The sequence below is a fragment of the Liolophura sinensis genome, chromosome 3 (assembly GCF_032854445.1).
Source record: "Liolophura sinensis isolate JHLJ2023 chromosome 3, CUHK_Ljap_v2, whole genome shotgun sequence".
NCBI classification, from domain to species: Eukaryota; Metazoa; Mollusca; class Polyplacophora; order Chitonida; family Chitonidae; genus Liolophura; species Liolophura sinensis.
In genome coordinates, this window is record NC_088297.1 from 22,129,176 (window position 1) to 22,155,566 (window position 26,391).

The window sequence follows — 26,391 nt, forward strand, 5'->3', positions numbered from 1 at the left end:
CCATATACATGGGAAATTTTCCAGCCATATATATGTAGTCGTGGGATGAATGCTGTGGTTTTCACTATATAATAAAATCTGCAAATGGTCATTCGTTACAGACGTTATATGTTTTTAGAGAAACTAAGGAAAACATATATTGCCAGCAATTATTATGCAGGAGTGAAATCTGAGCACCTTCAAATCTGTGGTCATGATGGTCAGGGAGTCCATCTCGAAATCGGGATCGCCAATACGTGGTTGAAGTATTGCCGAAGTGGCGTTAAGCCATAAGCATTCATTTATTCGAAATCGGGAGACCTGTGATCAAACTAGTGTGTGGTCATACCAAAGACCTGGTAAATATGGTTCTTATTATTGCCTCGCCTGGCGTTCAACACTGCTGAGAGGAATCAGGACTGGTTGGCCCGGTGTCAGTAATGTAAGTTGTTAGGGTGTCAAGTCTGTGCGACCCGGCGTTATATGTCCATGTCGGCAGCACTTTGGCCGCATGGACTCGTCATGCCACAAGAAGATACAGTATATGTTACACACAGCTAACGACTAATTGTCGTTACATGACTAAAAATGTAAAGTACGACGTTACACCCCATGCAAGTACTTTCATTCAAATCCTGGTCGTGCGTTAGAATGCAGCTCATGTGCCCTGTTTCTTATGAAGGATGTTAGTCAGTAGATTTGATAATTACCTAGCTATAGATGCTTTATACCGACTAATCCAAGCTGTACCACCCAAAAACCGGACCGCCGATAGAGTGAAAAATGTTCGTCGTTAAAGAAAAATCAAATAAATAAACAGACACATGCCTCTCAGTCGGAAAACAACGTGCAATCAAAGGGATTACACTGCTGAGATACAACCATCGATGCAGTGATGTTATAATGTGTCAAGCAGATCGAACGTGATGCGAAAAAACCCAGATAATTGTAGACTGCGTGATGCATATAGATTAGCATCATCGTACAGCAGCCAAACATCCTCGTCGTTTGAAAATATCAACTGTATAGAGATAGCCCACATAATAAATTCTCCCCTTTTACAAGGAGGCAATACATACGTTACATTTCAGATAAGCACGAATCGCTTCCACAGCTACGTGTAGAGATATACCGCAGCATGGTCTAAAAATACCGTTTGCTTCGATGAGTGTTGCGAATTCGTTTATTAATGCATAAACGTGTCAGTTTCCGGCATGCACTGAGCAAAACACATACGTGTAACTCCGTTCTGAACCTTATTTTCATACGTGTACATATAAACACACAGTTACATATGTATGCGTGCGTATGTTCTGAATGATGAAAAAGTTTTCGGCCGAATTCACGCACGCTTTAGAGATATAGCCCTTTAGAGATCAGTGAGGTGAGTCGGTTTGACCTTGGTAGATGTTTACGGTGAGGGAAGGTTGTTATTGTGCGTGGAGCGGGCAAAGATTGTCCTCGGCTGAAGGCTAGCCAGAGTCTAACCGCCGAGATATTGACCCGATCTGCTTCACTGAATCGCTGGCTATAGCGCTCTACACATAACAAGTCAACTTTAAGGGCCTCGGCATAGCGCGGTAGCTTGCACAAGCAGTGAGAGGGAACAACAGGCTTTGACTGCCTATACATGAACACCCAGGCAGTTAGTCAGGCCCAAGACGCCCGAGCCAGCAGACACACGTGTGTGATGGGAAAACACAGTTAATACGTGGGCTACGATGGTCCTTAGTAACTCGATATCCAGCGAGTTAATTTCGCAATTCTAAATGGAATGTACGCTCTGTCTGGGGGTTTACAGGTCGACTCGGATTACGAATTTCCTTTGAACACATCAAGCGTGAAACGTACCAAGCCGTGCGTAGCAGATGTGACTGTGTGTTTGCGAAGGATTTCTGTCGTACAAGGCGCTCTGTTCGCCTGGGGTACAATGAACCGATCTCCACAGTTGCCGAGCTTCACCGTTGACGACCTAACCTTAATGACACAGCACGAACAACGGAGTGTTTCCACTCAGCTCTGGGCGCATCTCTATGTACCGCCTGTTTAGCGTAACCGTCGAGTTTGTTTATTTGGATTGTTTACTTGTGTATGCTCCTACAGGCAGCAATCATTCTTCTTGGACATACATCGTGTAAACTCAGCTGGCTGGAAACGGAGTTTAGCTACCATTCCTCGGCTTGTTTTCCATTTTGTAACAAGTGTCCGAGTGGATGTCGGATTACCTTTTGTGCTGAGCAGAAAAAATGCCTCATTCACGAGTAGCTGTTCCATTTAACTGCGGTATTCAGTGAGCCAGTGTTTTGAAGTTTTGAGCCCACGTGAGTTTCAAACACGGGATTACCTATGGCGCTCAGTTTCACACCGCATCTACGAGGGCTTGTGACGGCTTTGTTTTTAGCCGCTCTGATAATAATGGAGCCAATGCTGACGACCGGAATTAAGCTTTATAAAGGTGGGTACTGCTAATACAGCGTAAACGAGATAGCCTCTTATTACTGTTATTGCCGTCGTAAAAGTGAAATATTCTTGAGAAAAGCATAAAACACCGATCTAACTAAAAGCATTTGATCTTTAATTATACAAATATCTGGTCGACCAGGCAAGGTCTTCATGTACGTATCCACTTATAGGATACACACATACATACATGTTCATGTACATATAGGTTGATATTTAGATATACTTATAAATAGATATAGTATAGCCTCGGTTCATTTGTCTATCTATCTTATTCATGTTGACTACACATCTATGTTGCTATCTTTTTACGTGCACACAACTTACCAGAGGCAAAGCGTCTTAATGTACCTTTCCTCATAATGTGCCTCCCATGATATGTACCTAACCCTGATAATGTACCTCCCCTGACAATGTACCTCGCCTGATAATGTACCTCCCCTGATAATGTACCTTCCCTGACAATGTACCTCGCCTGATAATGTACCTCCCCTGATAATGTACCTTCCGTGGCAATGTACCTCTCCTGATAATGTACCTCCCCTGGCAATGTACCTCGCCTGATAATGTACCTCGTCTGATAAAGTACCTCTCCTGATCATGTACCTCAACTCATAGTGTACCTACCCCCATAGTGCCCCTCGCCTGATCAATTTTCCCCCTGTATAGTGTACCTCCCCGATAATGAAACTCCCCTGATAATGTACCTCTTCTGATAATGTACCTCCCCCGAACGACATGCATCCATTATCATATCAGTAAGACAGGTATATTACTGTAATGTATATATCCCAAGCACTTGGATATCTGCTACCCAGGAAAATCACGCAATTATGAGTTGTAATTCTGTCTGTAAATAATGCATTGTTATATGGAATTTTTGAGTTATGAATAATGATAAAAATCCAGGTTTAATACTAAACTAAAGCATTTCAGCTGTATGTGTATTGTAGCGAGTTTCTATTTTGTTTTAGGAAGCTACGTGTAAACATTTGTTAATATTGTAGTATAAAGAAAGTTGCGTATTATCAAACATAAAATACTTAAAGTTTTACTACAGCGTTACTGATAATATCTTGGGCTAGTGTACGTAACAGATGGCCATGGGTTTCCTCCTGGCTCTGTCCGGTTTCCTCCTACCATAATACTGGCCGCCTTTGTATAAGTGAAATATTCTTGATTACGGCGTAAAACCAATGAAACTAACAAACAAATACTGCGCATAATACTGTGCAGCCATCTGTTGCCGACAGCTGTTTTTGTTTCACTTCATTCTTTGCAGTATATGATATGACGGACGAAATATTTCAGTCTTGTGGTCAATCTGATAATATCCCCGCAAGTTCGGATTATTTCGTACAGACCTTATTTCGAAAATCGCTGTCGGCTCGTGCGCTGATGTCCGTTATCATTAACGAGGAAGGGAAGGGCTTGTATCAGTAACCTGGCAATCGCTACGAAAACTGCTGACTGACAATGGACGGAGTCAGGTTGAGGAAATAACACTGAGGACATTGACCCACGTTATATCTTCATTCATCAGGAACAGCAACACCGTTTTCAAATGACTGCTGTCGTAGTTCCATTTATGTGTGACATGTCCTGTGCGCAGTGAATGGAATGCTCGTTCCTGTTTATGCATGTACTCAGTATTATGTTTGTAAATGTTTATATTATCGTTCAAAATTTTGCGCGATTTGGAGCAGCATAAGTACGAGTTGTGGTAAAGTTCATCACTTGCTTGGAGACGGAGGGATTGTTTCCCCTGGCGTTTGTAGATGTCAAGTTTGTAATGCGTCATTCATAGTTTGATAAATAGATACGTGAACATGTTTATGCCGTCCAAACGGCATATTAATATTCTTTCACATCTTTGAAATAGTTCAGATAAATACACATTGATCATGCAGAGATCTCCCGCTGGCTGACAATCCTCATTGGTCTTCTGTGAGGTCCGCGACATCGTGCCCTCGACGATTTTGTAGTTATTGTGTATCCGGTGACCGCAGGGAGTTTAACATTAGGTTAAATGTGCTATTTGCCTGGTATCGAGGAGTGAATGGGATATAGCTTGTATTGGAAACAGCTGTGAATATCAGCATACAGACTTAACTACGTACGCTAATCGCATTCCAGGTTAAACCGCGCGGGACTGAGCGTCAAATTCAGTTAGAGTTATCTACTCTTTTGCGGAATGCAAGGCGTATCTGCGTCTGCGACCAACTGGCTTCTCGTAAATGAGGTTTCGCTTCGAGATCTGATTAAGCTCCAACATTCAATAACTGCCATAGCATACCCACGTTCCCATGATTATTTCAATATGCGTTGTTAAACGCAAAACATATTGTTACTCATATTAATTACATTTAGCAGATGCCTTTTAGACGATAGTGTCATTATTTTTATTGCTTTTTTTTAAAATACTAACTCTGTAGACCCCAAGTAACATCAGGTCAATTGTTTCGCAACTAAAATCAGATTGTTGAGCGTCGGTATGTTGTTTAATGTAGGACAGGCTTAAAACACAAGCACCCCATAACGGCACAAACTGAATACATTCAACGTGCTACGCATTGAATACTGCGATATTAGGATCAAACGAACGTCAGTGATATGCTGTTCGTTGTTCATTACCTTAGTTCATTGACGGCGATATTCGGTCAGATATGCATGTATCTTGTTTACATCGGTCTGCTGTGTCAGTTGAAGTTATAACGACAAGCTGCGTCTCCTACAAGCGTGCGTACAGTCCCTCCCATAGACGTCTAGAGTAAGCCTGCCTGCGTCACCATCGGGAACGCACAAATTCAATACTGCTAATGGACAGAGACAAAAATAACTCATTAATTAAGCTGTCTCGTTGCTCGAGTTGCTCTGTTCATCGTCAAGGACATTTCATCCTGTTTTATGTTCTTCTGGCGACAAGGGCTAGATGCAGAGGCAGTTTTTTAAACAGAGAATCTGGTTGATCCCATGTGATCCTTGTAGTTACGGGTTGTCCTCTAATGTGTGGATGATGCAGCCAATGATATTCAGCCCTCATCACATAGCTCCTCGCCTTGGGACAAGACCCACTGACGACACAATCGATAACGCCATGATGCAACGATATATATATGCATCAGAGATAAATGTAAAAGTAATTAGCGAAATCATTCTCAGATTTACCTGACTGTTCTGATTATATCTTACTCCGTCGGGATCCAAGGGCAATTTTTGATTCCTTTGGTGTCAGTTTGGCGTAGAAGTGTCGAAGGGAAGGAGCGGAGATAAGATGGACGAGATATGGTTGGATCATGTATTATTGTGAGCAATGTTTATATTTCTCATCAGGAATGTATAAAACCATTTCTGACCGTGGGCAAATTAATTGGTGAAGGAAATCGCGCTATTTCTACCCATAAGACGCGAGCGAAGGAGCGAGGGTGGGTTTCGAACTCGAAATGTTATTCTGTAGGCACAAGCCCTTGCTGGTCTGACTGTGTATAGGGCCACGCACTGAGAAACCACTTGACGTGAAGAAAGTAACATTCTTTGACTTTAGTTTACATATAAGCATATACAGTTATACAAGAGTTTTTCAGACATTCGGCCACAAATCGTTTTTAAAATGTGGGTTGTAGATGCAAAGACTGGAGAATGGTCAGCGTTTACAACACACATTATGCGTGTGGGCATTGGCCGCTCGCCATTGACTCCTGACACCGATGTCAGATGATGTACCTTGTGTGAATGTATCTATACGAAATATGTGATAAAGTAGCGCATTTGGGATACTTCATGGTAACCTATGCAAACAATGAATCAATGAGATGGTTATTGTCAAACAACGTCACTATAGACTCAGTCTTAGAGAAGCATGATATAGTACAATGTTAGCGAATGAGACACGGGCCAATATTTAAAATCTGCCATCGATAAGTGTCAACCATTGTTGGACGAGAGCTAGCCACAAAGCGGAAATACAACCATGTGAATAGGGCTTTCTGCGACACTAGCTTTACGTCTTGACAGTTCTCTGGTTAAACAATGTGCGATTCACGATGGCTTTTCTTCTCGTGGCCTTCCGCCTAAGGCTAAATGCTATGCTATGCTATTTAAATTGTCAGTAAAGAAAATGGTTGACCTTTGCTGAGTGCTTCCGCTCTAGTATGAAGATTATTATGTAATTTCACTGACACTGATAGGGAAAGATTACATGCTATTACGTAATCTCCTCTACAAAAGCGCCCCCATGCGGATATTTTGATCGGTATCGCTATCAAGATCTGAAGCATGGCACTTACCACTGACATTTCTTTGGCCTACACTTTCCATGCTTTAGCCAGACACTTGGACGCTGGATAACCTGTTGCCCTCGGACCAGAAGCTATGTGACACGTGCCACGGAGTCATCACCTGCGATGTAACTATAACGCCGTATGCGTATGACGTTTTGTAGGTATAAATGTCATGCAGTCTGGAAAGTCGACGTTGGAGCGGCTATCAATTCCGATGAAGAGTGAACCTGTACACAGTTCTCCAAAATATTTGCCTTTCTGAAGATTCCAGTGTCAGATTTTGCAAACAGATCCATTGCTTTACACATTAATCATTCAACACGTGTTGGAAAAACTATGTATGAAAAATGTCAGACGTGAAATTGAACGTCATATTGCGTAGTAGAGATATTAGATCTTTGTGATTGCAATACGGTGGACTAGGCGTAAAACTCATTATCTCCAGCTGTCTATGTCTCTACAGACACAATGATTGCATTGCGGAGGACTAGGCGTAAAACTCATTATCCCCAGTTATCTATGGCTCTACAGACACAATGATAGGCCTAATTGTTTTCGTTGAATTCAGAGACTTGATCCCTTTTGGGTTTGTTTTTCCTGTCATTGTATCTGAAATGCGATGTCAGCACAGCATTTTTAGAAATTATAAACCAGTGACGTTTAATAAATTCATGTCTCCGCATGTTTTAAAACCTATTTCGGTTTAAGCCACGGTGCTAGTGGGTATGTATGCTAACTGAGGTGAACCGATAGGAAGCCTAATTTCACAGGTTTCACGTGTGACCATTTGCTGCTTTGCTTTTATTCTTTATACGTTAAGTCTTGTATTATATTACCAAGGCTTATCAAGTTCTTTTTTTACGAGCTACGTCTTTCTGTTTTTCCCCAGAGTGGTTTCACATAGTTGCGTAATGTTTTGGTTGTATGACAAACGTGTTGTATTTGGGCCAAGGACTTACGCCACATACCACACAGAAAGCTGGTTACCCGACATGGAAGGGCTCTGTCCCTTATACTCTCAGTGACGCCGGTATTCGGTGTCCTCTGTGTCAGGTCAGTGTTGAGTGATGACGGTATAGAATGATGTTTATGGAAACCGAAGACGACTAATTATTCCTGTGTGAAGGTAACCATTGACCTTTATACCGTTTTTTTTATCGAGATTGTGCTTTTCGTTTGTTCTCGTAAAATCAAGTTGTCTTATTGCGTTTTAATCAAAATAGCGCCCTTCCGCCACAAAAGGAAATATTTCGCGACTTATGACTGGAAAAGATTCACTCGATAAGACAAATATTCGAGGAAAATATTTGCCTTGTACATTTTTTGTTATTTATTTGTTGAATGAATGAATCAGTGAACAGACTGATACCAGATATGGCACATTGCTTGTTAACCACCTCGTTTATCAGATTACGTGTGTGTGCCCGATCACATTATTGCACAAAAAAGTGTAAGACAAATGTATTGCTTAAGTTGTAAAGATTATATTACAGAATGTGTTCCTATCCAGTCTTAATCTTAGACATAATAACCGTTTACTACGTTAGGAACCGATTTTCCTGTCTCCCTGTATGTCCCAGTGCCAGATATCCATCAGGAATGATGAGATTTCCGTCCTCCATCGGCGTTAAGGTTGATATGGCCAGCTTCAGATGTTGGCTGCATAGAGTTAATGGCGCATTTCTCACCACCAAAGTTCACAAAGATCACGAATCCAACCAAGGTAATCGATCAAATGATCTCATTTGCCTAATTGCTGGTTTGGCTAGCATAGGTCATGGGTTTATTGTTTGACAGGACGCGTTATATGCTAAGCATCTGATTTTATAGAAAGCGAAACCGTGAAGTGCATATCGAAACTTTAATAAATAAACATTTGCTTTTACGGGATTTTCAATTTATTTATTTCTCATTGTACATTCCACAACGATATTTGTTTTAGTACTGTTGTCATCAACATTACTGCCATCATGTAAGTAAATCATTATTGAGTTTGAATTTAAAACAATTTAAACAAACTAGCTATTGAAATAACATCAACACTAAAGTATTAGTACGGTACGAGTGTTCCAATATATCATTTATGAGTATTTGTGCCCGGTTTCCTCCGCCCACAAAGCTGTCCGCCGCCGTATAAATGAAACAAACGTGCGGATGGCCATGTGTTTCTGCCGGGCTCTTCCCGGTTTCCTCCCGCCATAATTCTGGCCACCATAGTATAAGTGAAATAAACCTGCGGATGGCCAGGGGTTTCTCTTGGGCTCTTCCCGGATTCCTCCCGCCATGATGCTGGCCACCATAGTCTAAGTGAAATAAACCTGCGGATGGCTATGGGTTTACCCCAGCTCTTCCCAGATTCCGTTTACCATAATGTTGTAGGTGAAATACTCTTGAGTACGGCGTAAAACACCGATGAATTAAATAAACAAATAATAACAGTATTCCTACCTGTAGCAAGCATGGATATTCACAGAAAAATGAATGCTAGTTACGCTCATATAAGGTCATATAAGGCACCAGAGCTGGTTACTAATCTATCCCCTAAAATACAAAGATGCGCCTGTATGTTGTCTGACTGACTCTTGCAACCGCCACTCAAACCCAAGTACTTCAAGCCGAGTCTAAAATTACTGATACGCTGTGCGGATTAGTACGCCTGTAACAACAAATCACTTGAATTGTGGAAAAGGTCAGTTTAAAAGAAGGTCATTGTTCACGCTCATGTGAATGAATATAATATGATGAACAAAATGTTTTGTACACGACCTGAAATTTATGATAGAAAGTTAGAAAATACTCCTGGATTTTGCGATAGAATTGAGAATAATAGCATGATATGGTAAGAAACAATACCCGTTAAGCGCGTGCAGAGAGTAATAACAATGTAATGTTTACACAAAAAACTATAACAACAATCAGATGCATTTGATTCACAACACCGGAATGTTTACATAGAAGAAATACTAGTGATAGCCAAATGTATGAGTAGAAATAATAACTCAAAACTTATGCAGAAAACTAATGACCACATAGTTTTTACAGATACAACAGTTTGAACAGAGAAATGTTTACCGCACAAAAGTTATAACAGAGAAATGTTTACCGCACAAAAGTTATAACACATAAATGTTTACCGCACAAACGTTATAACAGAAAAAAGTTTACCGCACAAACGTTATAACAGAAAAACGTTTACCGCACAAAAGTTATAGCAGAGATATGTTTACCTCACAAAAGTTATAACAGAAAAAACGTTTACCGCACAAAAGTAACAGAGAAATGTTTACCGCACAAAAGTTATAACAGAGAAATGTTTACCGCACGAAAGTCATTACAGAGAAATGTTTACCGCACAAAAGTATAGCAGAGAAATGTTTGCCCCACAAAAGTTATAACGGAGAAATGTTTACAGCACAAACGTAGGCACAGTTTTCACAACAGTGAACTGACTTATATACATGGTGTTATTAGCAGGGACAAGGTAGGAATATTGCAAGGATAAGTGACAAGGTTACGAATTCAGCTGAAACAAATACAATAAGAGGTGTCCATAATGGTGTCCGTTAATGTTAATATATTTCCCTTTGTTCAAAATGTTTACGCCCGTTGCCCGTTGAACCTCTGTTTATATAATATCATCCCATGGGTTCGTCCTGCGTCACTAATACTGTGCAGAATACATTTGCACTGGCTTATCCAGGCAAGCTGCGAATTAATCGTCCACACACACTGGTGTCGGATGTTTCTGATAAGCCTTCAGCTTTTCCGGTCCGAAAAAAATTCAATTACCGTAAGCCGAATTAGATGCGTGTGTGTACGAGGCAGTCTGTTTCCGAATGGTACACTTATGTGTATGGCTGTATAGCTACCTATAGAATTAGTACTTATCTTAATAATGCACAACCATTGATTTCTAGAGCGAAATGGGGGACTTGCTAAGAGAAAAATGTAAATGTAACCACACCTTTGTGGCGTACATCTCTTTCATTATTCTAACCAATGGATTGGACATCCGAAAATGAAATGTATGATATGGTATTTTACTGCATTGCTTTTTACGTAAGCAACGAAACCGTGAGATGGAGCAACGCCATTGCCATGTGTCAATTCAAATTCAACACTTTTAAGATACAACTGATAAGCAGTCGTAATATCGAAATGCATTAACGCTCAACGAAGGTCACCCAGAGTGTTTAAAGTATCCGTAGATTGTTGGAACATGCAATTTTCTGTTGCTTTCAACTCGTTTCAGACCTTGGGAACTGTTGTTGTTGCAATACGTTATAGCGTACACATGTTTAACTCTGCGATCAACTGTAAACCTGTTGTTTGCCTCCCCTACTCTGTTCCTGACTGCCAGTATTAGTGTTAATGGACTTCATCTCGTCCTGTCAGTAATGGAATTGTTCCGTTGTCTCTCGGGACATTTTTTTGGGGGAAAGTATCAATTAAATCATGATTTTTTGTGGGGGGGGGGGGGAGGGGGAGGCGTTGAAGGTTGATTGTAGCTTGAGAAAGGAGGGTTTAGAGTATCTTTAAACCTTATACTTCGGTCTTATCAAAACTATGTTTCCATTACTTTTAGAAGTTATTTTGAGACACACAGTATTTGTCGTACTTGCTTTCAACAAGTCAGGAGGGACTTCAAAATGTTGGAGGTTAACATGTAATTGTCAGGTTAGAAATCACCAGAACTATAGCAGCTTAAGAGTGGGTTCCATGGTATGGCACCCTTCTGAGACAACGCCCGGTGAAGGTTTAAGCCCTTTTAAGATGAAACGTTGAGACAGAAAAAACGTCATGATTGTAGATCTAATATTAAACTTCAATTAAACTTCCAACATCTCTAACTATGTATGACAATACCACACTATCGACTTTGGGTGTGGGAAAGTAGTAATGGGAGGGTATGTATAGGCTGTACTTAAGCGCAAATGTTTTGGAAGATTGCTTTAAACAATTTCTGGTTTGAAGAAGAAGCATGGTCAGCATGCGAGGACTTCAAGCCAGGCAGTACCAAGGCCACCAAGCCAGGCAGTACCAAGGCCGCCGAGCCAGGCAGTACCAAGGCCGCCAAGCCAGGCAGTACCAAGGCCGCCGAGCCAGGCAGTTTCAAGGCCGCCAAGCCAGGCAGTACCAAGGCCGCCAAGCCAGGCAGTACCAAGGCCACCAAGCCAGGCAGTACAAAGGCCGCCAAGCCAGGCAGTACAAAGGATTTGAATCCAAGCAGTGCCAATGGTTTTAAGCCCGTCAGTACGAAAAGCAGGCGTAACAATATCACGAAGTCAGACAGCACCAGTATTACCAATTTTAAAGCAATACAAACTGAAACGAACTGAAACACTCAACCATGGTCCACTGCAGTTGAAAGCTATTTTGTGTTCCAAAGCGTTAGTTTAAAAAGACTTCCAAGGAAAGCAGTGCGAGGATTTCCAACGGAAAACGTATCGATCTGATGTTTATATAAATGTCCATATACATTAATGTAACCCTGCATGTGTTGTCGCCAATAAAAAAAACAGGGTGTTCTACCAGTACATTTGTGCCGTTAGGTGTATTTTATAAAGCCCAGGTGTTCGTAATGAAGCTTAATGACCAGCTATATATACGTTTTTAATGATTAACCTTGCACGTGATGCGATGCTTAATCTCACAGCATAGTCGTTAAAGTCCTACATCGACCAGACATAAAGCCTGGCAGGGCATTTATCAACAGTTCAGGTTATACTTTTGCCTATTGGTGGGTTTGATTAAAGCTGGACAACAAACCACAGCCTTTCTCCATATACGAGGCCAAAGCTCTTTCTCTGAAGTCACATCGATATGAAGCATCGATCGATCTCTTCGTTGACGCATGCAGCTGGGATGGCATTTTCAGCTATATAAGCAGAGAGGAGCGGGTCGTGCCAGTGTAGTTATGACCATTGTCTTCCAATCGTCAAGGCACTCGAGGTACAGGTTCAATCCCGGCCTTTAACACGAGAATTTGTTTACTACCCTACTATCATTGTTTTTGTTGCCATGGTGACACTAACTGGTCGACGACACTCATTGGATAGTTTCCGAAATCCAAATTTGATTTTCGTCGACGAAATAAGGTGTGCGTACACACGAGCGGCGCCTAAGAATGTTCGTGAATAACTTGCAAAAGGCCATCTGTTTGTCCCCGGCACTACGGTTTTCTTCACCCATATAAAACCGACGACCACCTTCTTTGAAAAGTTCTAGAGTATGGCGTTAAAGAACTTACTGCGATCAAATACATTCAAATGCTATGAGCAGAGTGCGCATCTCTGCCGTCAGATACGCCCTCTGCGTTCTGCTTGTCTCCTGGCCAGTCTTTGCTTTTGACATTCACATGTGTTATAATGACTTCTCTGCAGATGGAACCAAGTCAATTTAAACGAATCGCTTCTATGTCAAGGCGCAGCAGTTCACCGCCGCCGTTCCTTACTTCTTTGACATTGGATTTCTTCCATCTCAGTTTATTCATTGATATATGTTTTGCGGAAAACATCTCGGGGCGTTTTGAAAGGTCACTAACTCTGGTACTTGGTAGGAAAAGAGGTGGGAATTGGCTTTGTTTTCTTAGATGTTTTTGTTTGCTGCTAAGGCGTATAAGATAAATCTATAAATGAATTGAGTCAACGCTTTATGCGGTAGTTTTAAAAACATGCATGAACTGTATTAGCTCTTTTGTAAGTGTCAGTGTAACCTACTGCACCTCTAAAGCACAGTCGCTTGTCTGGGTCATCTCGTTCCAACTTCTTTTAAAGGCTCTAAAGAAAAAAAGTTGCATTTTCGATCGTAAATTTCGAAGAGCTTGTTAGACCTTCGGGTGGTACAATAAAAAATGTCAAAGTAACTGCATTTGAGGGGCTGTCTTGTCGTTCCTTTGAGGCGAAAGCACTATAAATCAGATCACAGAAGTCGTAAACTGTTTCTTTGGGCAGCTGTGCGTCATACAACGGGAACAAAGGGTCTTGTAAGATGGAATGTGGACGGATTTATGGGTTGATTGTCTCACTCATGCCGAGCTGTCACTAGTCTATGGAGGATTTGTGACTTTTATTTAGAAAAATCTTCCAACCCTATCACTGCAACCTGTTTGTGTTTAATCCGATCTTGTTTCAAGTTTGGTTGCAATTACATCACACATATCATTGGGCGACCTATGTTTCTATCTTTTCAGTCAGTTCAGATTTGAAATGTTGCCAAAATGCACATTTCAAAATTCAGGGTGAAATCTATTAAATCGTCATAATATTAAATTTCGATATGAACACTCTTTAATCGACGAATATAACAGTCTCTACACTGTACTGTCCCAGGTTTCATCTTAACATATTGTAAGGACATTTTAAATGGCCCAATCGATGAGGTCGTTGTGTCATTGAGCAGAATGAATTTGAAGTCTAGTGGCGCATGGCTCGGTGCTATTCATTGAACAGAGCAGTATGAAAATTGTTGAAACCTAATCAATTCAACAAAGTTCCGAAAAGCTGTTTAACAACAGCATAGTTGTAAAATGTAAAAGAGAAGTTAAAAAAATCCTGTAAAAATCAGCATAATAATGAGGAAAATGTTATGTACTTTGGTTAATTGCATCATAGATGATGCATGGACACTTGTCTCCATGGGCCCCAGTTTCACTAAACCAGTACCAGAGGGTTCGGATTGTGTGGAAAATCTACATCTATACACGTTCACAGTAGCTGTTTTGACAACGTGTCGTCGCCGCTGAAACCAGGCATTATGTATGTGTAAATTCCTGTATAAACGTAGACCAGTATTCAACTCGTTGACCCGAACAAGTTCCCTGATTGCAAAACCAAGAATTATGTTTATGTGAATTCCTGTATAAGCCTTGACCAGTATTTAACACTTTGACCGGAACAAGTTCCCTGATTGCAAAACCAAGAATTATGTTTATGTGAATTCCTGTGTAAACGTAGACCAGTATTTAACACTTTGACCCGAACAAATTTCCTGATTGCAAAACCAAGAATTATGTTTATGTGAATTCCTGTATAAGCGTAGACCAGTATTTAACACTTTGACCGGAACAAGTTCCCTGATTGCAAAATTGAGCCAGTTTCAATTCGCTCTGAAAACGGATTGACACTGGATGGACGCTTACACCTCCTCCACTCCCTCTCCACCATTCCCAATTCCTCGGACCGTAAAAGGAAATCAAACTGAAGCCAAGCGGAAGCATTTCTTTTCAATTTCTGTCGAACTGAAGCTGAGTATAAAGACACTGGGTACTCCCGGAATTGGGCGGAAGCGCCTTCGGCAATATTCGATCTGCGCCGCATTGTTACCGGAACTGCAAGAGGTAAAAACCTTGCTAACGGAAACGTTGTGCCCCATAACCTTATAATCTGTCTTTTGGCTTGGCTTGTATTTCAGGCTCGTTATCTAAATAAGTGTCATGTGTTGACTGAAGCGTTCTGGTAACTTCCTGTAGGCGACATAACCAGAGAAAAAATAAAAAAACCGCCACCAACACGATGTACTTTTATACGCAAAAAACATTTTTACGTTTACGAACCAAAATTCTGTATATTTTGAGAAAAATGCAAACATAAACAGTGTGTTTGAATTTTATTTATTTTTTTGTTTCATTAGTGTATTATGCCGTGCTCAAAAATATTTCACCTATAAGGCAGCGGCCACCATTATGGTGGGAGGAATTGGGGCAGAGCCGGGTGGAAACCCACGACCATCTGCATGTTGGTACCACAGCTTCCCACGCATGACCAGAAAGGAAGTTTAAGCATCGTGTTTAAGGCTTACAGGCATGGGAGCTTCACTTTTGAGGATGTAAATAGGGATACGGTTTTGACGTCTGTTTATTTATTTACTTTTGTGATTTGGGTTTAATGCACTGCAAAGAAATATTCCTCCTAAACAACGCCGGTCAGAGTTGTAGCCATAGGAAGCCGAGGGGTGCCTGGGAACAGGATTAGTACATGTCACCTAATTAGTGAGCGATTTGCCAGCGAGCCAGGGTCCCGGCGGTCGGCCAGCAGATCTTTACAAGACACTACATGGGTCAATGCGATCACGTCGCCCTAAACGGAAGAAAAAATGAAGTTCTAGTAATGCCGTGTAGGTGTTGCTGTTAGCATTCTCTTTCCTGTCTGCGGACGAGATACAAGCCTGGAATACAGCAGTGGTATAGCTTCTCAAGACTCATAGCTCGGCCATATATGGAAGAGTCAAACGGGTATTAAACGCCATCTAATGCAACAAATAATGGGACATGCAACCTAACACCAGCCTAGATCTGGGACAGGAAACTAGAGTCGCACAGAATAACAAGGCTCTTGGCGGCTAAAACTGAGTCAGGGACGGCCGCTGATTGAGTGCTTAAGGTAACCGTCGTTTAAACACTGGGGCACACAAGCCGCCGTCCAGTTCCAGTCTCGATCAAATAGGGAATCCCCCTTGAAATCTTAATGACGATTTCTCTCGAAATAACTAACAATACAGCTCTAAAACATACGTGTAGAGCAGGAGAAGTATAAGTGCATTGATGATATGGGTTTGATGTAGGAAGTGTCGAAACAAATTAATTTGTTTTATTTTAAAAAAACTATAACGATGTGCTAGTAAATACGAATTTGTGGGTATTTTTGCAATCCTTGAGAAATGTAATATTTTGTAATCATGGATAAAAATTAATCCTTATTCTCCTTAGCTTCCAAGAAACAATGAAGTTATTCCCTTATAGATAGAAGAGTCGAAACCATGTCTGCAGTGGATATTTGCCGTATTTTTCTTTTATTCGGCTTCATTAATATACCCAGGTGAATAGGATAAAATAAAATTGATCCCAATTTTGTTCGGTGCTTGATTAATTCCGGCCATGGATGCCATTTCTTTCAGATCCCGCTGAATCGTTATTGACAATAATTAAACCGCCTAATCACTTCGCCACATCAATCTTTGACGTTGAGATTTAGCCGTATTCAGTTGATAACTTTGGAAATATAGAAAACAGATTGTTTGAAATAGTTTGTCTTATGTATTAAGAGATAGTAAGAAAAGTAATGTGACTGATATTATGTTATGCATAAAATATAATACGTTTGGGCTTCACTCATGCAGAATGAAAAACAATTTACATTTTACGTGCATCTCGATGAACATACCATACCATACTTTATGATTACTTACTAATCAATCTTAATGATACAGATTTATGATGACGGTTTATGATGTTCAACTGTACAATCGTGAGACAATCAGTTAAGACCTGACTAAATGTGGACAGAAATCTCAGTGATACTTGAGCCTCGTGGTCGTGGATCCCCCGCCCCCCCCCCCCCCCCCCCACCACCACCACCACTACCACCACCACCATAATGGCCTCCTGCTGTTGTTATTTTTCTAATATATGGCCAACTTTTATAACGGCGATATAATTACGCCAGCAGAAGAAATTCAACCTTGTTTCATCCATTTTCCCCTGTCTTCAGGGACATCTCTATTTATTGGCCTAGGGGGAGAGAAATGAATCCGGGTTCTTGTGATTAGGCATGTATCGCCCGCAGAGTCTAAAGTTAATTTGAAAAAACGGACAAGCGGACGCCTCCCCCCCCCCCTTCCCGCCTCACCCACTGTAAAGTCAGAGTTGTATGTCCCTTAACTGTATGTATATATACCAAGACTGGTTCCATTCCACATCACTCGCAAACCTTTGTTTTGTGCGAATTAATTACGAAATATGAGAAACCACTGTTTGATCTGAAACTTCCCCGTGGCTATGTTACAAGGTTTAGGATCTTTCGGTCACATGGGACACGATGGTTGCGTACATTCCAGTTTTCTCTTACTTATGAGTGCTTTTGGCCTGGGGACATATGCTTCATTTCCAGTTGTGTGTTATCCGGATTCCAATGGCCAATTAAGTGCTGGGAAATAATTTACCGCCTGATTCATCTAACGGGTATTCATTGGATTTGGAGAATTAGGTCTACAACATTGTTAGAAAGCACAATACAGTAACCCTCAGGACCTCCCGTATCAGTATTGCGTAAGCTTTTCCCTGTAATATACATGTATATTATCAAATGTTTTGAGCACAGCATTGCGTTTTGCAAGGCGGGTGCAAGAGTTAAAAACTGCTGGTTTTGTACATGCTTGTAATACTGCTTGTGTAAATCGAGTTTGTTGCTTAGACTTTATTTAGCGAAATTAATCAGTAGCTGCCATCCTGTAACAAGCTATACGGATGTTTACTTTTCCCAGCACTGTTCATTATAAACACGTGTTTTCGCCGAGGTTAGTTCTTTTTTTGTTCTATATAGTCAAGGTTAAATCCCGTGGGGACTTGTAAAAAGCCTTACATCTTGTCTACAGAGCAGCTTGTGAAGTCGAGGTTTACTTTTAGCATGATTAATGCGTTTTTGTCAAAAATAGAAAACGCCATGGACTTATTTTCCTGTCTTTTTTAACATCTAGAACCAATATTACCACTCTCCGCTCTGCATGCAATGACCATGCTCATTTACAAAATTAATAGACTTTGTTTCGTGTAGGTGTTTGTTTTTTTCTACACGTATTTTTGATTATGTTTATATCACATGGGAGTTAATAATCTGTGGGATGGCGAACTGCGCAGCACTCTACCATTTCTGCGTCAAGTAATGATCACGATGTGTGATATTACCGCCATGGATGGTTATCTTTGGTCAAATGCTGTTTTAGAGGCTTTTTTATTGGATTGATAAGAATCGGGCGAGTTCGCCTCTTTTTTTCCCACAACATTTCATCAGTCCGCAAATACGTATATTTTGAGGGGGGGGGGGGGGGGGGGGCAAAATGTCGTGCACATGACGTAAAACAAGTGGGGTGTATTCACATTTTAGTTTGTCTTCAGCCAATAGGAGGCCGATGGAGCATAGTTATTTACCGATTACGTCGTAAATATTGAAGTCACCACGTCAACAGCATGCCTCATGGTTTTTGTCTATTTGGACGAGTTAAACAAGATTTCTTCCTCTCGTCACCTTACAGTCGATGACCATTCCTAGTGGAAAGAAAGGGTAATCGCAAGTTTTGTACTGGGTTCGAATACTTGGTGTAATAAAAGCAAGACACGATTTAAATTTAGTCATTAGTTCTAAATAATATACTTAAAGACGTACAGCATAGAGAGTCAAACTAGAGCAGCGACAAAAGTCTGATAGCTGGCGATCGGTCACATGTAACCGGTGAAATATGGCCTCTTGTCAGTTTTCATCATTTAAGGCTTTATACAGTTCATGTAAATGCATGGATAGTAGCAACTTACACGCCCTAGCACCGTGGCTTAAGTAGAATTAGGTAAAAAAAATAGTGATGTTGATTGCAATTTGTTAGACGTGACTAGACGGTCACATTTAATACGCGTTTACAAACATCTGTTTACGTTTTTGTTGATTTATAGATCAGTATGCCAAGACAGCTAAAAGGAATACCACATGTTATTTAAAGTAGTGCATTCGTTCTGGATGTATGCGGCTTTTCATAGGATAGGAAATATCCATTTTATGATTAGATGAGGTAACCACTGAACATAATATCCGCTGGCAAAATCCATAAAGACTTCGAAATACAGAATATTAACAGTAAATAAAACAGAAGTAATAGCAGAAAAAGAAAAACAGCAATTTTTGCTATATAATGCATAATTTCCGCTATGTCTTCTCTCTAAGTTGTCATACGATATGCCACTCCAGAGTTGTGTGACACCTCGGTTTGTGCTTGACCTGCGCTGAGTTTAAGGAGAGCTGATGTTGCCAGTTACAGCCATCTCGTTCTTTCCGTTATCGTTATATTAGCAGAGTCGTGTTGTCTTCGTCTGGTCCCTCAAGGACACTGTCTAAACTCTTTTGTGTGTCGATTATCAGGCATACATGAAATTGGCTGTATACGAAGGCCTACTATTAAAGATAAACACACATAAACATGGTGTGGTATATTTAGTGGAAAATGTCATCAGTTTGGTGTCGCTTTACACGATAGTGCAGACTTTGTGTGATAATAAAGTGAACTTTAATGTTGCCACTGTTGCTCTTATTTTTAGAATAATATCATTCATGTATAGTACCTTTTTGACTAACTAGAACGTGTGTCAGTCGAGGAATGTTTCTTTTCATGTTTTCTCTCTGTTTACTTCAGATACCTCTTTCCCGGTGTTTAACAAAGTGATGGGGCGGAATATAACATGCGATGCTCACATTCCTGGAGAATACCCTGGGCCCACGTGGACCTGCGCAGATATGAGGTCAGTTTCTTCCATATCGCTCATTTCTTTTTTTTATAAAAATATTCATTTTCTTTTTCTGTCACGGTTTTGGATGATATATAGTGGCTGGTTGAATCATATGTCTCTTATGCCGCGGATTGAAATTGGATGCAAACCCACCAAAATTCGCCATCTGTCACCGTCCACGCTCAGCTATGCCATGTCAGCTTAAGGAGAACAATAGGCTAATGGTGATTCCCCACATGACCCCCAGCGACAGTATCTCCAATAAGCAATTCGTAATTGCATTAATAAACCATGCCCTGCATATTAAGACAACCTGAAAATCAATAATTCAATGTCTTAACATATACCTTATATCCGGCGTTTCTTCTCAAGTAATCGCGTGAACACATACAACTGCTGGTTCAGCTAGGTAAGACGCATTGACGCATTTGGGGGCCTGTCGTCACTATAATGCTGGCTGCCGTCGTATTAGTGAAATGTTCTTCCTTAAAAAGTAAAGTATCTATTATCACCCTGAACAGCAGGCTTTTGTGTCTAATACTAAACCAGTGTGTCTTGTTACAGGGTTGATGGTTTGAGAGTAGCATACGGCTATCACCCTCGTGTCTCTGTCAGCGGTTTTTGTACAGACACCGGGGGCAGAGAAAACCTGGGTGCTATATGCAGGGGATTGCTGTGGGCAAATCAAATCACAAAGACGTTTTGGGCAGCTTCGGAGTATTCACATTTGCTATTCTAAGAAACCATTTTCAGTTTATCTTCATCAACCTAAAGGTGTGAATGTGACTACAAAATGAAATGGCATAGGAAACGGAACCATTTCTAAAGGTCTGAAGCCCCCCCCCCCCCCACCCCAAATTCCGAGGTCCCTGGACGTCACCTGAAACGCTAATCTCTGTTTGAGAATTGCCTAAGTTCACGTTGACGTTTTCTCATTTGCTGTTTCCAAAATGTTGCTCTGGAACGCTGCATGCTTTGGCCTCTTGAATAGAAAGGTTGTGCACTCAGATCCAACTAGTACTCTCACTGGTTTAGACGATTAGAGCACTGACCTGCTGCGACTGTTAGGAATTTGGTCAATGTGACTGCCTGCTCGTATCCTAGGACTCTGCGGTCAACTGCGGTTTCGAGTCAGGAGCCTGATGACACACCATATGTACCCCCTCATAAACCTGACCGCTGTTCTTTTGGTGATTTAAGTTAGAGTTACTCCTACGGCTTCAGTTCCATTTCCTTCAGTTTTATATCAGATTGCTAGCAAAGACGTTATTACTGACTGCAAAGAGTGGGTAGCCAAACTGCCCGAACAAATGAAGACGATTGATGCGGCGACTTTTTTTAATCAGGTGTTTGAAATCAAGTTGAAGAATTTGCGACTAGGTTGTGAAGCACTGAACAAACGAACATACCTTTCAAATAACACATAACTGATAATACCTCTTGTTTTTGCAGGTGTCTGAAGCGACCTGCGCCACGACGGAACAAAAGAGAGCGATAGTGATAGAAGAAGACCGAGACTTTTATTGGAAAGACTTTAAATCAGGTCGAGGCTGGATGATAACAATTCACTGTACCACAAAACCGGATGAGAAGTAGTCTCGTACATTCTCGTCTGTCTCGCGTTTAAATGCTATCTATCATACAGTCTAGTCAGTTCATCGGGCAGACAAAGCGTCTGAAGTTTCCTATAACCAGCGGCGAACAGTGGTCCAAAACAAGTCATTTCGGATTGGTTCATAGGTTTTTCGTAGATTAACATTGTAAATGGGAGAACGGAAAAATGTCCATAAATGTAAAGGATCGCAGATGCGTTTGACAGCCAGCGACTGCGTTCTTCACACAGCGCGGGCACTCAAGGCTCTAGGCGACACTGCATTCCAGAAAAGAGTTCTGAAAGATGGGCACTGCTCCTGTATAGGTGTGGAACGACGTACTCGAGTCGTCAGCCCTAAGGCGCTCTTTGCAGCTCTGGATTCTTAAAAGTCGATGGGTTTTTCTTGCAGAGCTATTAGTTTTACCGAGGACATGTTAACAGCCTGACAGGACCACAGACGAAGCTTCATTAACGGAACACTAACCTCTCCTGGAAGGATCGATTTGGATATAGGACAAGCTCATAACTGGGACACAACAGGCGGTCTACAGGCATTGTCAACCTGGGTGAGATGCCAATCTACAAATTCCGGTCACTTTAATATCTAAATATTAATTAGTCACGTGCCGATGGAGGAGTGACCTTGTGAAACTGTTACCTTGTCTCAACAAAGACAACTATCCAACAACTTTCCAAGCAATTCTGTGATACAAATCAAACTTCTTTTGCGTATTCGTGTTCTGACAATATGGTACACTCACGACATATGATTTGAATATTTCTTTTAGTTCTGTGTCAGCAAATTTGGAAAATCCAGTAGCAAATCCTTTATATGGCCAGTTAGGGAAAGATCACTTGAAATAGACTTGATCTTTGCTTCGGCTTTTTGTTTTTGACCACTGTGTTAGTAGGCTGTTAATTTTTGAGGACAGAATCTCAACTTAGGCACGCCTCACAAAGTCGCGTTTGTTGATAAATGTTGGAGAATAAGGAAGATTTAGACTCAACACCAAATGACAGGAGTGGGAACATCTATCGGGCCTTGTCTTTGATCCTTCAAATAGGAAAGGCGCGTTTAGCTTCAGAATCGGAAATTAGCCGCTTTATTTCATTAAGCTTGGTGTCCCTGATGTTTCTGATATAAGGTCTTGTTGATTTAGCATTTGCAGTTTAAACCACTGCATGATTGATGACGGCAACAACATATTTTTCTGGACACAAAGATGCCACGTGTAGTTAAGGTAACTTCCTACCTAAACAAGACAAATATCTATATTGCTGGCTTTTTGCTCAACGGAATAAATGTTCACTTTTAATCGGATCATGTTTTGAATTTGATTCGACTGCCTGGATACAAGTTCAGCTCCCTCTTAGCTTCCTGTTGTCACATAAAATGAAAAGGATGCCAGGCACCAAATCAATTGTATAGCTGTTCACTGGCGATAAGAGGCAGACGAACTTTTGATATTTTCTTAGCACTTCGAAAATCAGTACATTGATTGGACAGAATTGACTGATAACACCAACATAGTGCGAGTTGCCATTAACCGATGCAAGCCACGGCCAGGTTGATTCGAGTAGATTTGGGCAAATTTGGAAACGGAGGATAATCTATTGCAAGAGTTCAGTGTATATTGGCGTATTCTATACAAATTCCCAAGAGCAACAGTGACTTATCGGGATATCATTTAAATTCATAAACCGAATGACTTGTTTTCTTGAATGATATTAGGTTAATGAATGGTGAAATTGGAGGAATTCATGTGAAAATGCTTGTGAGCGAAGCGAAAGTCATTATGATGTTATCGCAAAACTGCCTGGTGATGTACTGGAATATGCTCAAGATTTGTTTAACATTTACGTTTTGTCATGAAATTTATTAATATATTCACATCTCATTAGTGTCCTTTGATATGATCGAGTCCTGCCATCGATCGAGGTGAGAGATTATGTCGGTCGTGTCCGCTGAGGGCCACAGTGGTGGGGGAAATGTCTGTTACAAATGTGTGTCATCTCCACTTTTGAATAAGTCATTGACAATTCTTATGCCATGGTTGGTTGTTATACACATTATTTTATCACCTCAGTATAATTTTAAATTCTAAAACGAGGTGATAATGGACGTGTTTTAAGTATTTTGTCAGTTTACATGAGTTATATGGTACTCATTACGTGGGTGAAAATGGCATGGCAAAGTTGTTTCAAATTATGAATATTTGTTGATATATGTTGAAATCAGTGTTTGTACTGTGACATAATTTCCTTTTTCATTACCAGCCACCTACCTTAAACACTTTATTTCATGTATTCACCCTGATTTTGAGGTTAACATATAATGATATATTGCCTGACTATTACCTGGCATGTTTGTTGGTGAACGGAAATGTTACTAAAAATAGTTCGTAATACAAAGGTCATGTTTAAATGAACACTGAAATGCAATAACTGTCTTTCCTCTGAGTACCCTGCGTGCACCCTGCCAATGCCTTAATAGACTGTTAATTTCCCTAGTATGTGTTTTAATACGTGTTCAGTCTTGGCCTGCTTTCTCTATCATAAAAACGCCATATTGCGTGACACTGCTCACTGTTCGTTTGGACGAGACAATGTTGTTTTCACGTAGTTTATCAAAGGTAGCCTATGTCGGATTATTGTTAATACATGTAGTTATCTTGGCCTGACAGTCTGTCCCATGTTCACAACTTCGGTTACTGAGATTCTCTTTGCATTGAACTTCGTTGGCTGGGTACTATTGTGCTCGAGACTTTTGAGCATTTGCGTTTTTGTAGCGTTCAGTAACAAGGACATTCTCTGATTTATTCTTGCCGAAATGTGATTTAATTTTTAATTAATTAAAGATTGAATATATTTTATATGTAGTGAAGTTGATTAAGTTTGTGTCCGTGTAACGTAGGTCGCAGGGGCGAAGTTGTTCATTTATTTATACTTGGTATCTGTTTCTAGATCTGATCCCGTGAAATTATCACGTGACGCAAAATAACAATGTGGATGACATATGCAATCTACGTCTTGTTCGTCTTACTATTTATATAAACAAGAAATATTCCGATGTACTTTTGCTCAAGGTGATTACGTCAGAAGAGAACGATTATAACTGTGTTTTTAATTAATAAATGGAGGTTTGCTCACATATCGAAATCTTGTTTTTGTTTTCACCTGTAACACAATCAAATAATCGTAACCATACAGAACATCTTGATTTTGTTTCCACCTGTAACATAATCAAGTAATCATAATCATACAGAACATCTTGATTTTGTTTCCACCTGTAACATAATCAAATAATCGTAACCAAACAGAACATCTTGATTTTGCTTCCACCTGTAACATAATCAAATAATCGTAACCACACAGAACATCTTGATTTTGTTTCCACCTGTAACATAATCAAGTAATCGTAATCCTACAGAACATCTATGGAATGTACAAGCAAATACAGTAGCAGTTGTTATAAAGTAAAGAAATACAGACTGGATGGAAACTCGGCGTGTCTCACTTACGTACAACTTCATTGCAAAATTCGTTCGTGTTTACACTGTTTGATTAAGGGTTTAACCCTATACCGCTGAGAATTGTTTCGTACATACTCATTTTCCCAGAATGCGCAGTCTTTGAAGCATATGACGGGGTACGAAATAAGGCTCAGCGACAATACAAGGAATACAAAGGTGTCTATTCTACCCCATGAAAGAAGAACACGTGGAGAAAACGGCATACGAAAACGAAAATCACCACCCCCCCCCCTTCACCCCACCCCCAAGGGATCATGAGGTTTAGGTCAATCATCGTTAAAGTGAGCAGATGACCTAGATATTCTAAAGCTGCGTATGACATCGCCTCTGATGTTACTCGGCGTAGATGTAGGAAGGTAAAAGTTTTGTCGTAAGGCCAAAATTAAAATATTGTTTGTTTGATATTACAAGCCCTTCATAACAAAAGAGGGCAATAGGTCGGGGTTTTTTGGCAGAAAACAAGAACAATCGTAGAATCGTGTTGAAATGATGATCACAATTAAACTTCCTCACCATCGATCAGTACTAAATTATATCACCCAATATTTGGCAACCCTCAAAATAAATATTCTTGGATCTTTACAACAAAACTAACAGATAAACATTTGTTAAACAAACCTGTCCAGCTTATACTTTTGACAGAGTGAAATAAAATCTATACCGAGAAATCTTTTTCAATTTTCCGAAATTTCTTTATTTTAATTAAACGTTGTGAGATTTAGAGGATTCTTCCTCCATGTGAAAATATTTCTTCTGTCTTCAATACATCACTAAATGTACATGCTTGTCTAAAAGTGTGAAAAGCGTAAGCACCCAAGTGAGCCTCAGCTAAATCACCAGGTTTGACCTAATTTACAGTCCAAAACATTTATACATGAGGAAAAGGAGAGCCAAAGTGATGTTGTGTTGCATGAAGGTTGGAGGATGGAACATATCAGCTTTGTCATTGTATGTTAACTTCCCTGTATCCACTGAGAAACGCATCTGCCCTTTCTAGTGTCACTACCATCGTTTCCACTTCAGAACAATAAATCAGTGAGCAGGTACAATTTCCAAAGTTTTCTCAGCATCTGGCGGTGGTGATCTCAATGACAGTTCAGGAAATTATACCAATATATTCCCAGCTACACTCTCCCTAACATAGAGTTTTGACGGGGAGAAAAGGTATCCAGACACCTGACACCTTTTTTTCACCAGTTGAAATGGGAGTAAGACAATGTTGGATGCCAACATAAAATGGACTCTGTTGGGGATTCTTTGATAACGTAGGTTTGAAAT

The 26,391-nt window shown here is 40.5% G+C and overlaps 1 protein-coding gene across 1 annotated transcript; it reads left to right on the forward strand.

Moving 5' to 3' along the window:
* Positions 1-1,307: 1,307 nt before the first annotated feature.
* On the forward strand, positions 1,308-24,724 carry LOC135463748 (uncharacterized). Its single transcript, XM_064741171.1, has 4 exons — positions 1,308-2,434; positions 19,893-19,998; positions 20,551-20,700; positions 21,438-24,724. Exons 1-4 carry the CDS (start codon positions 2,326-2,328, stop codon positions 21,580-21,582), a joined length of 510 nt encoding a protein of 169 aa, XP_064597241.1. The 5' UTR covers positions 1,308-2,325; the 3' UTR covers positions 21,583-24,724.
* The last annotated feature ends 1,667 nt before the right edge of the window (positions 24,725-26,391 follow it).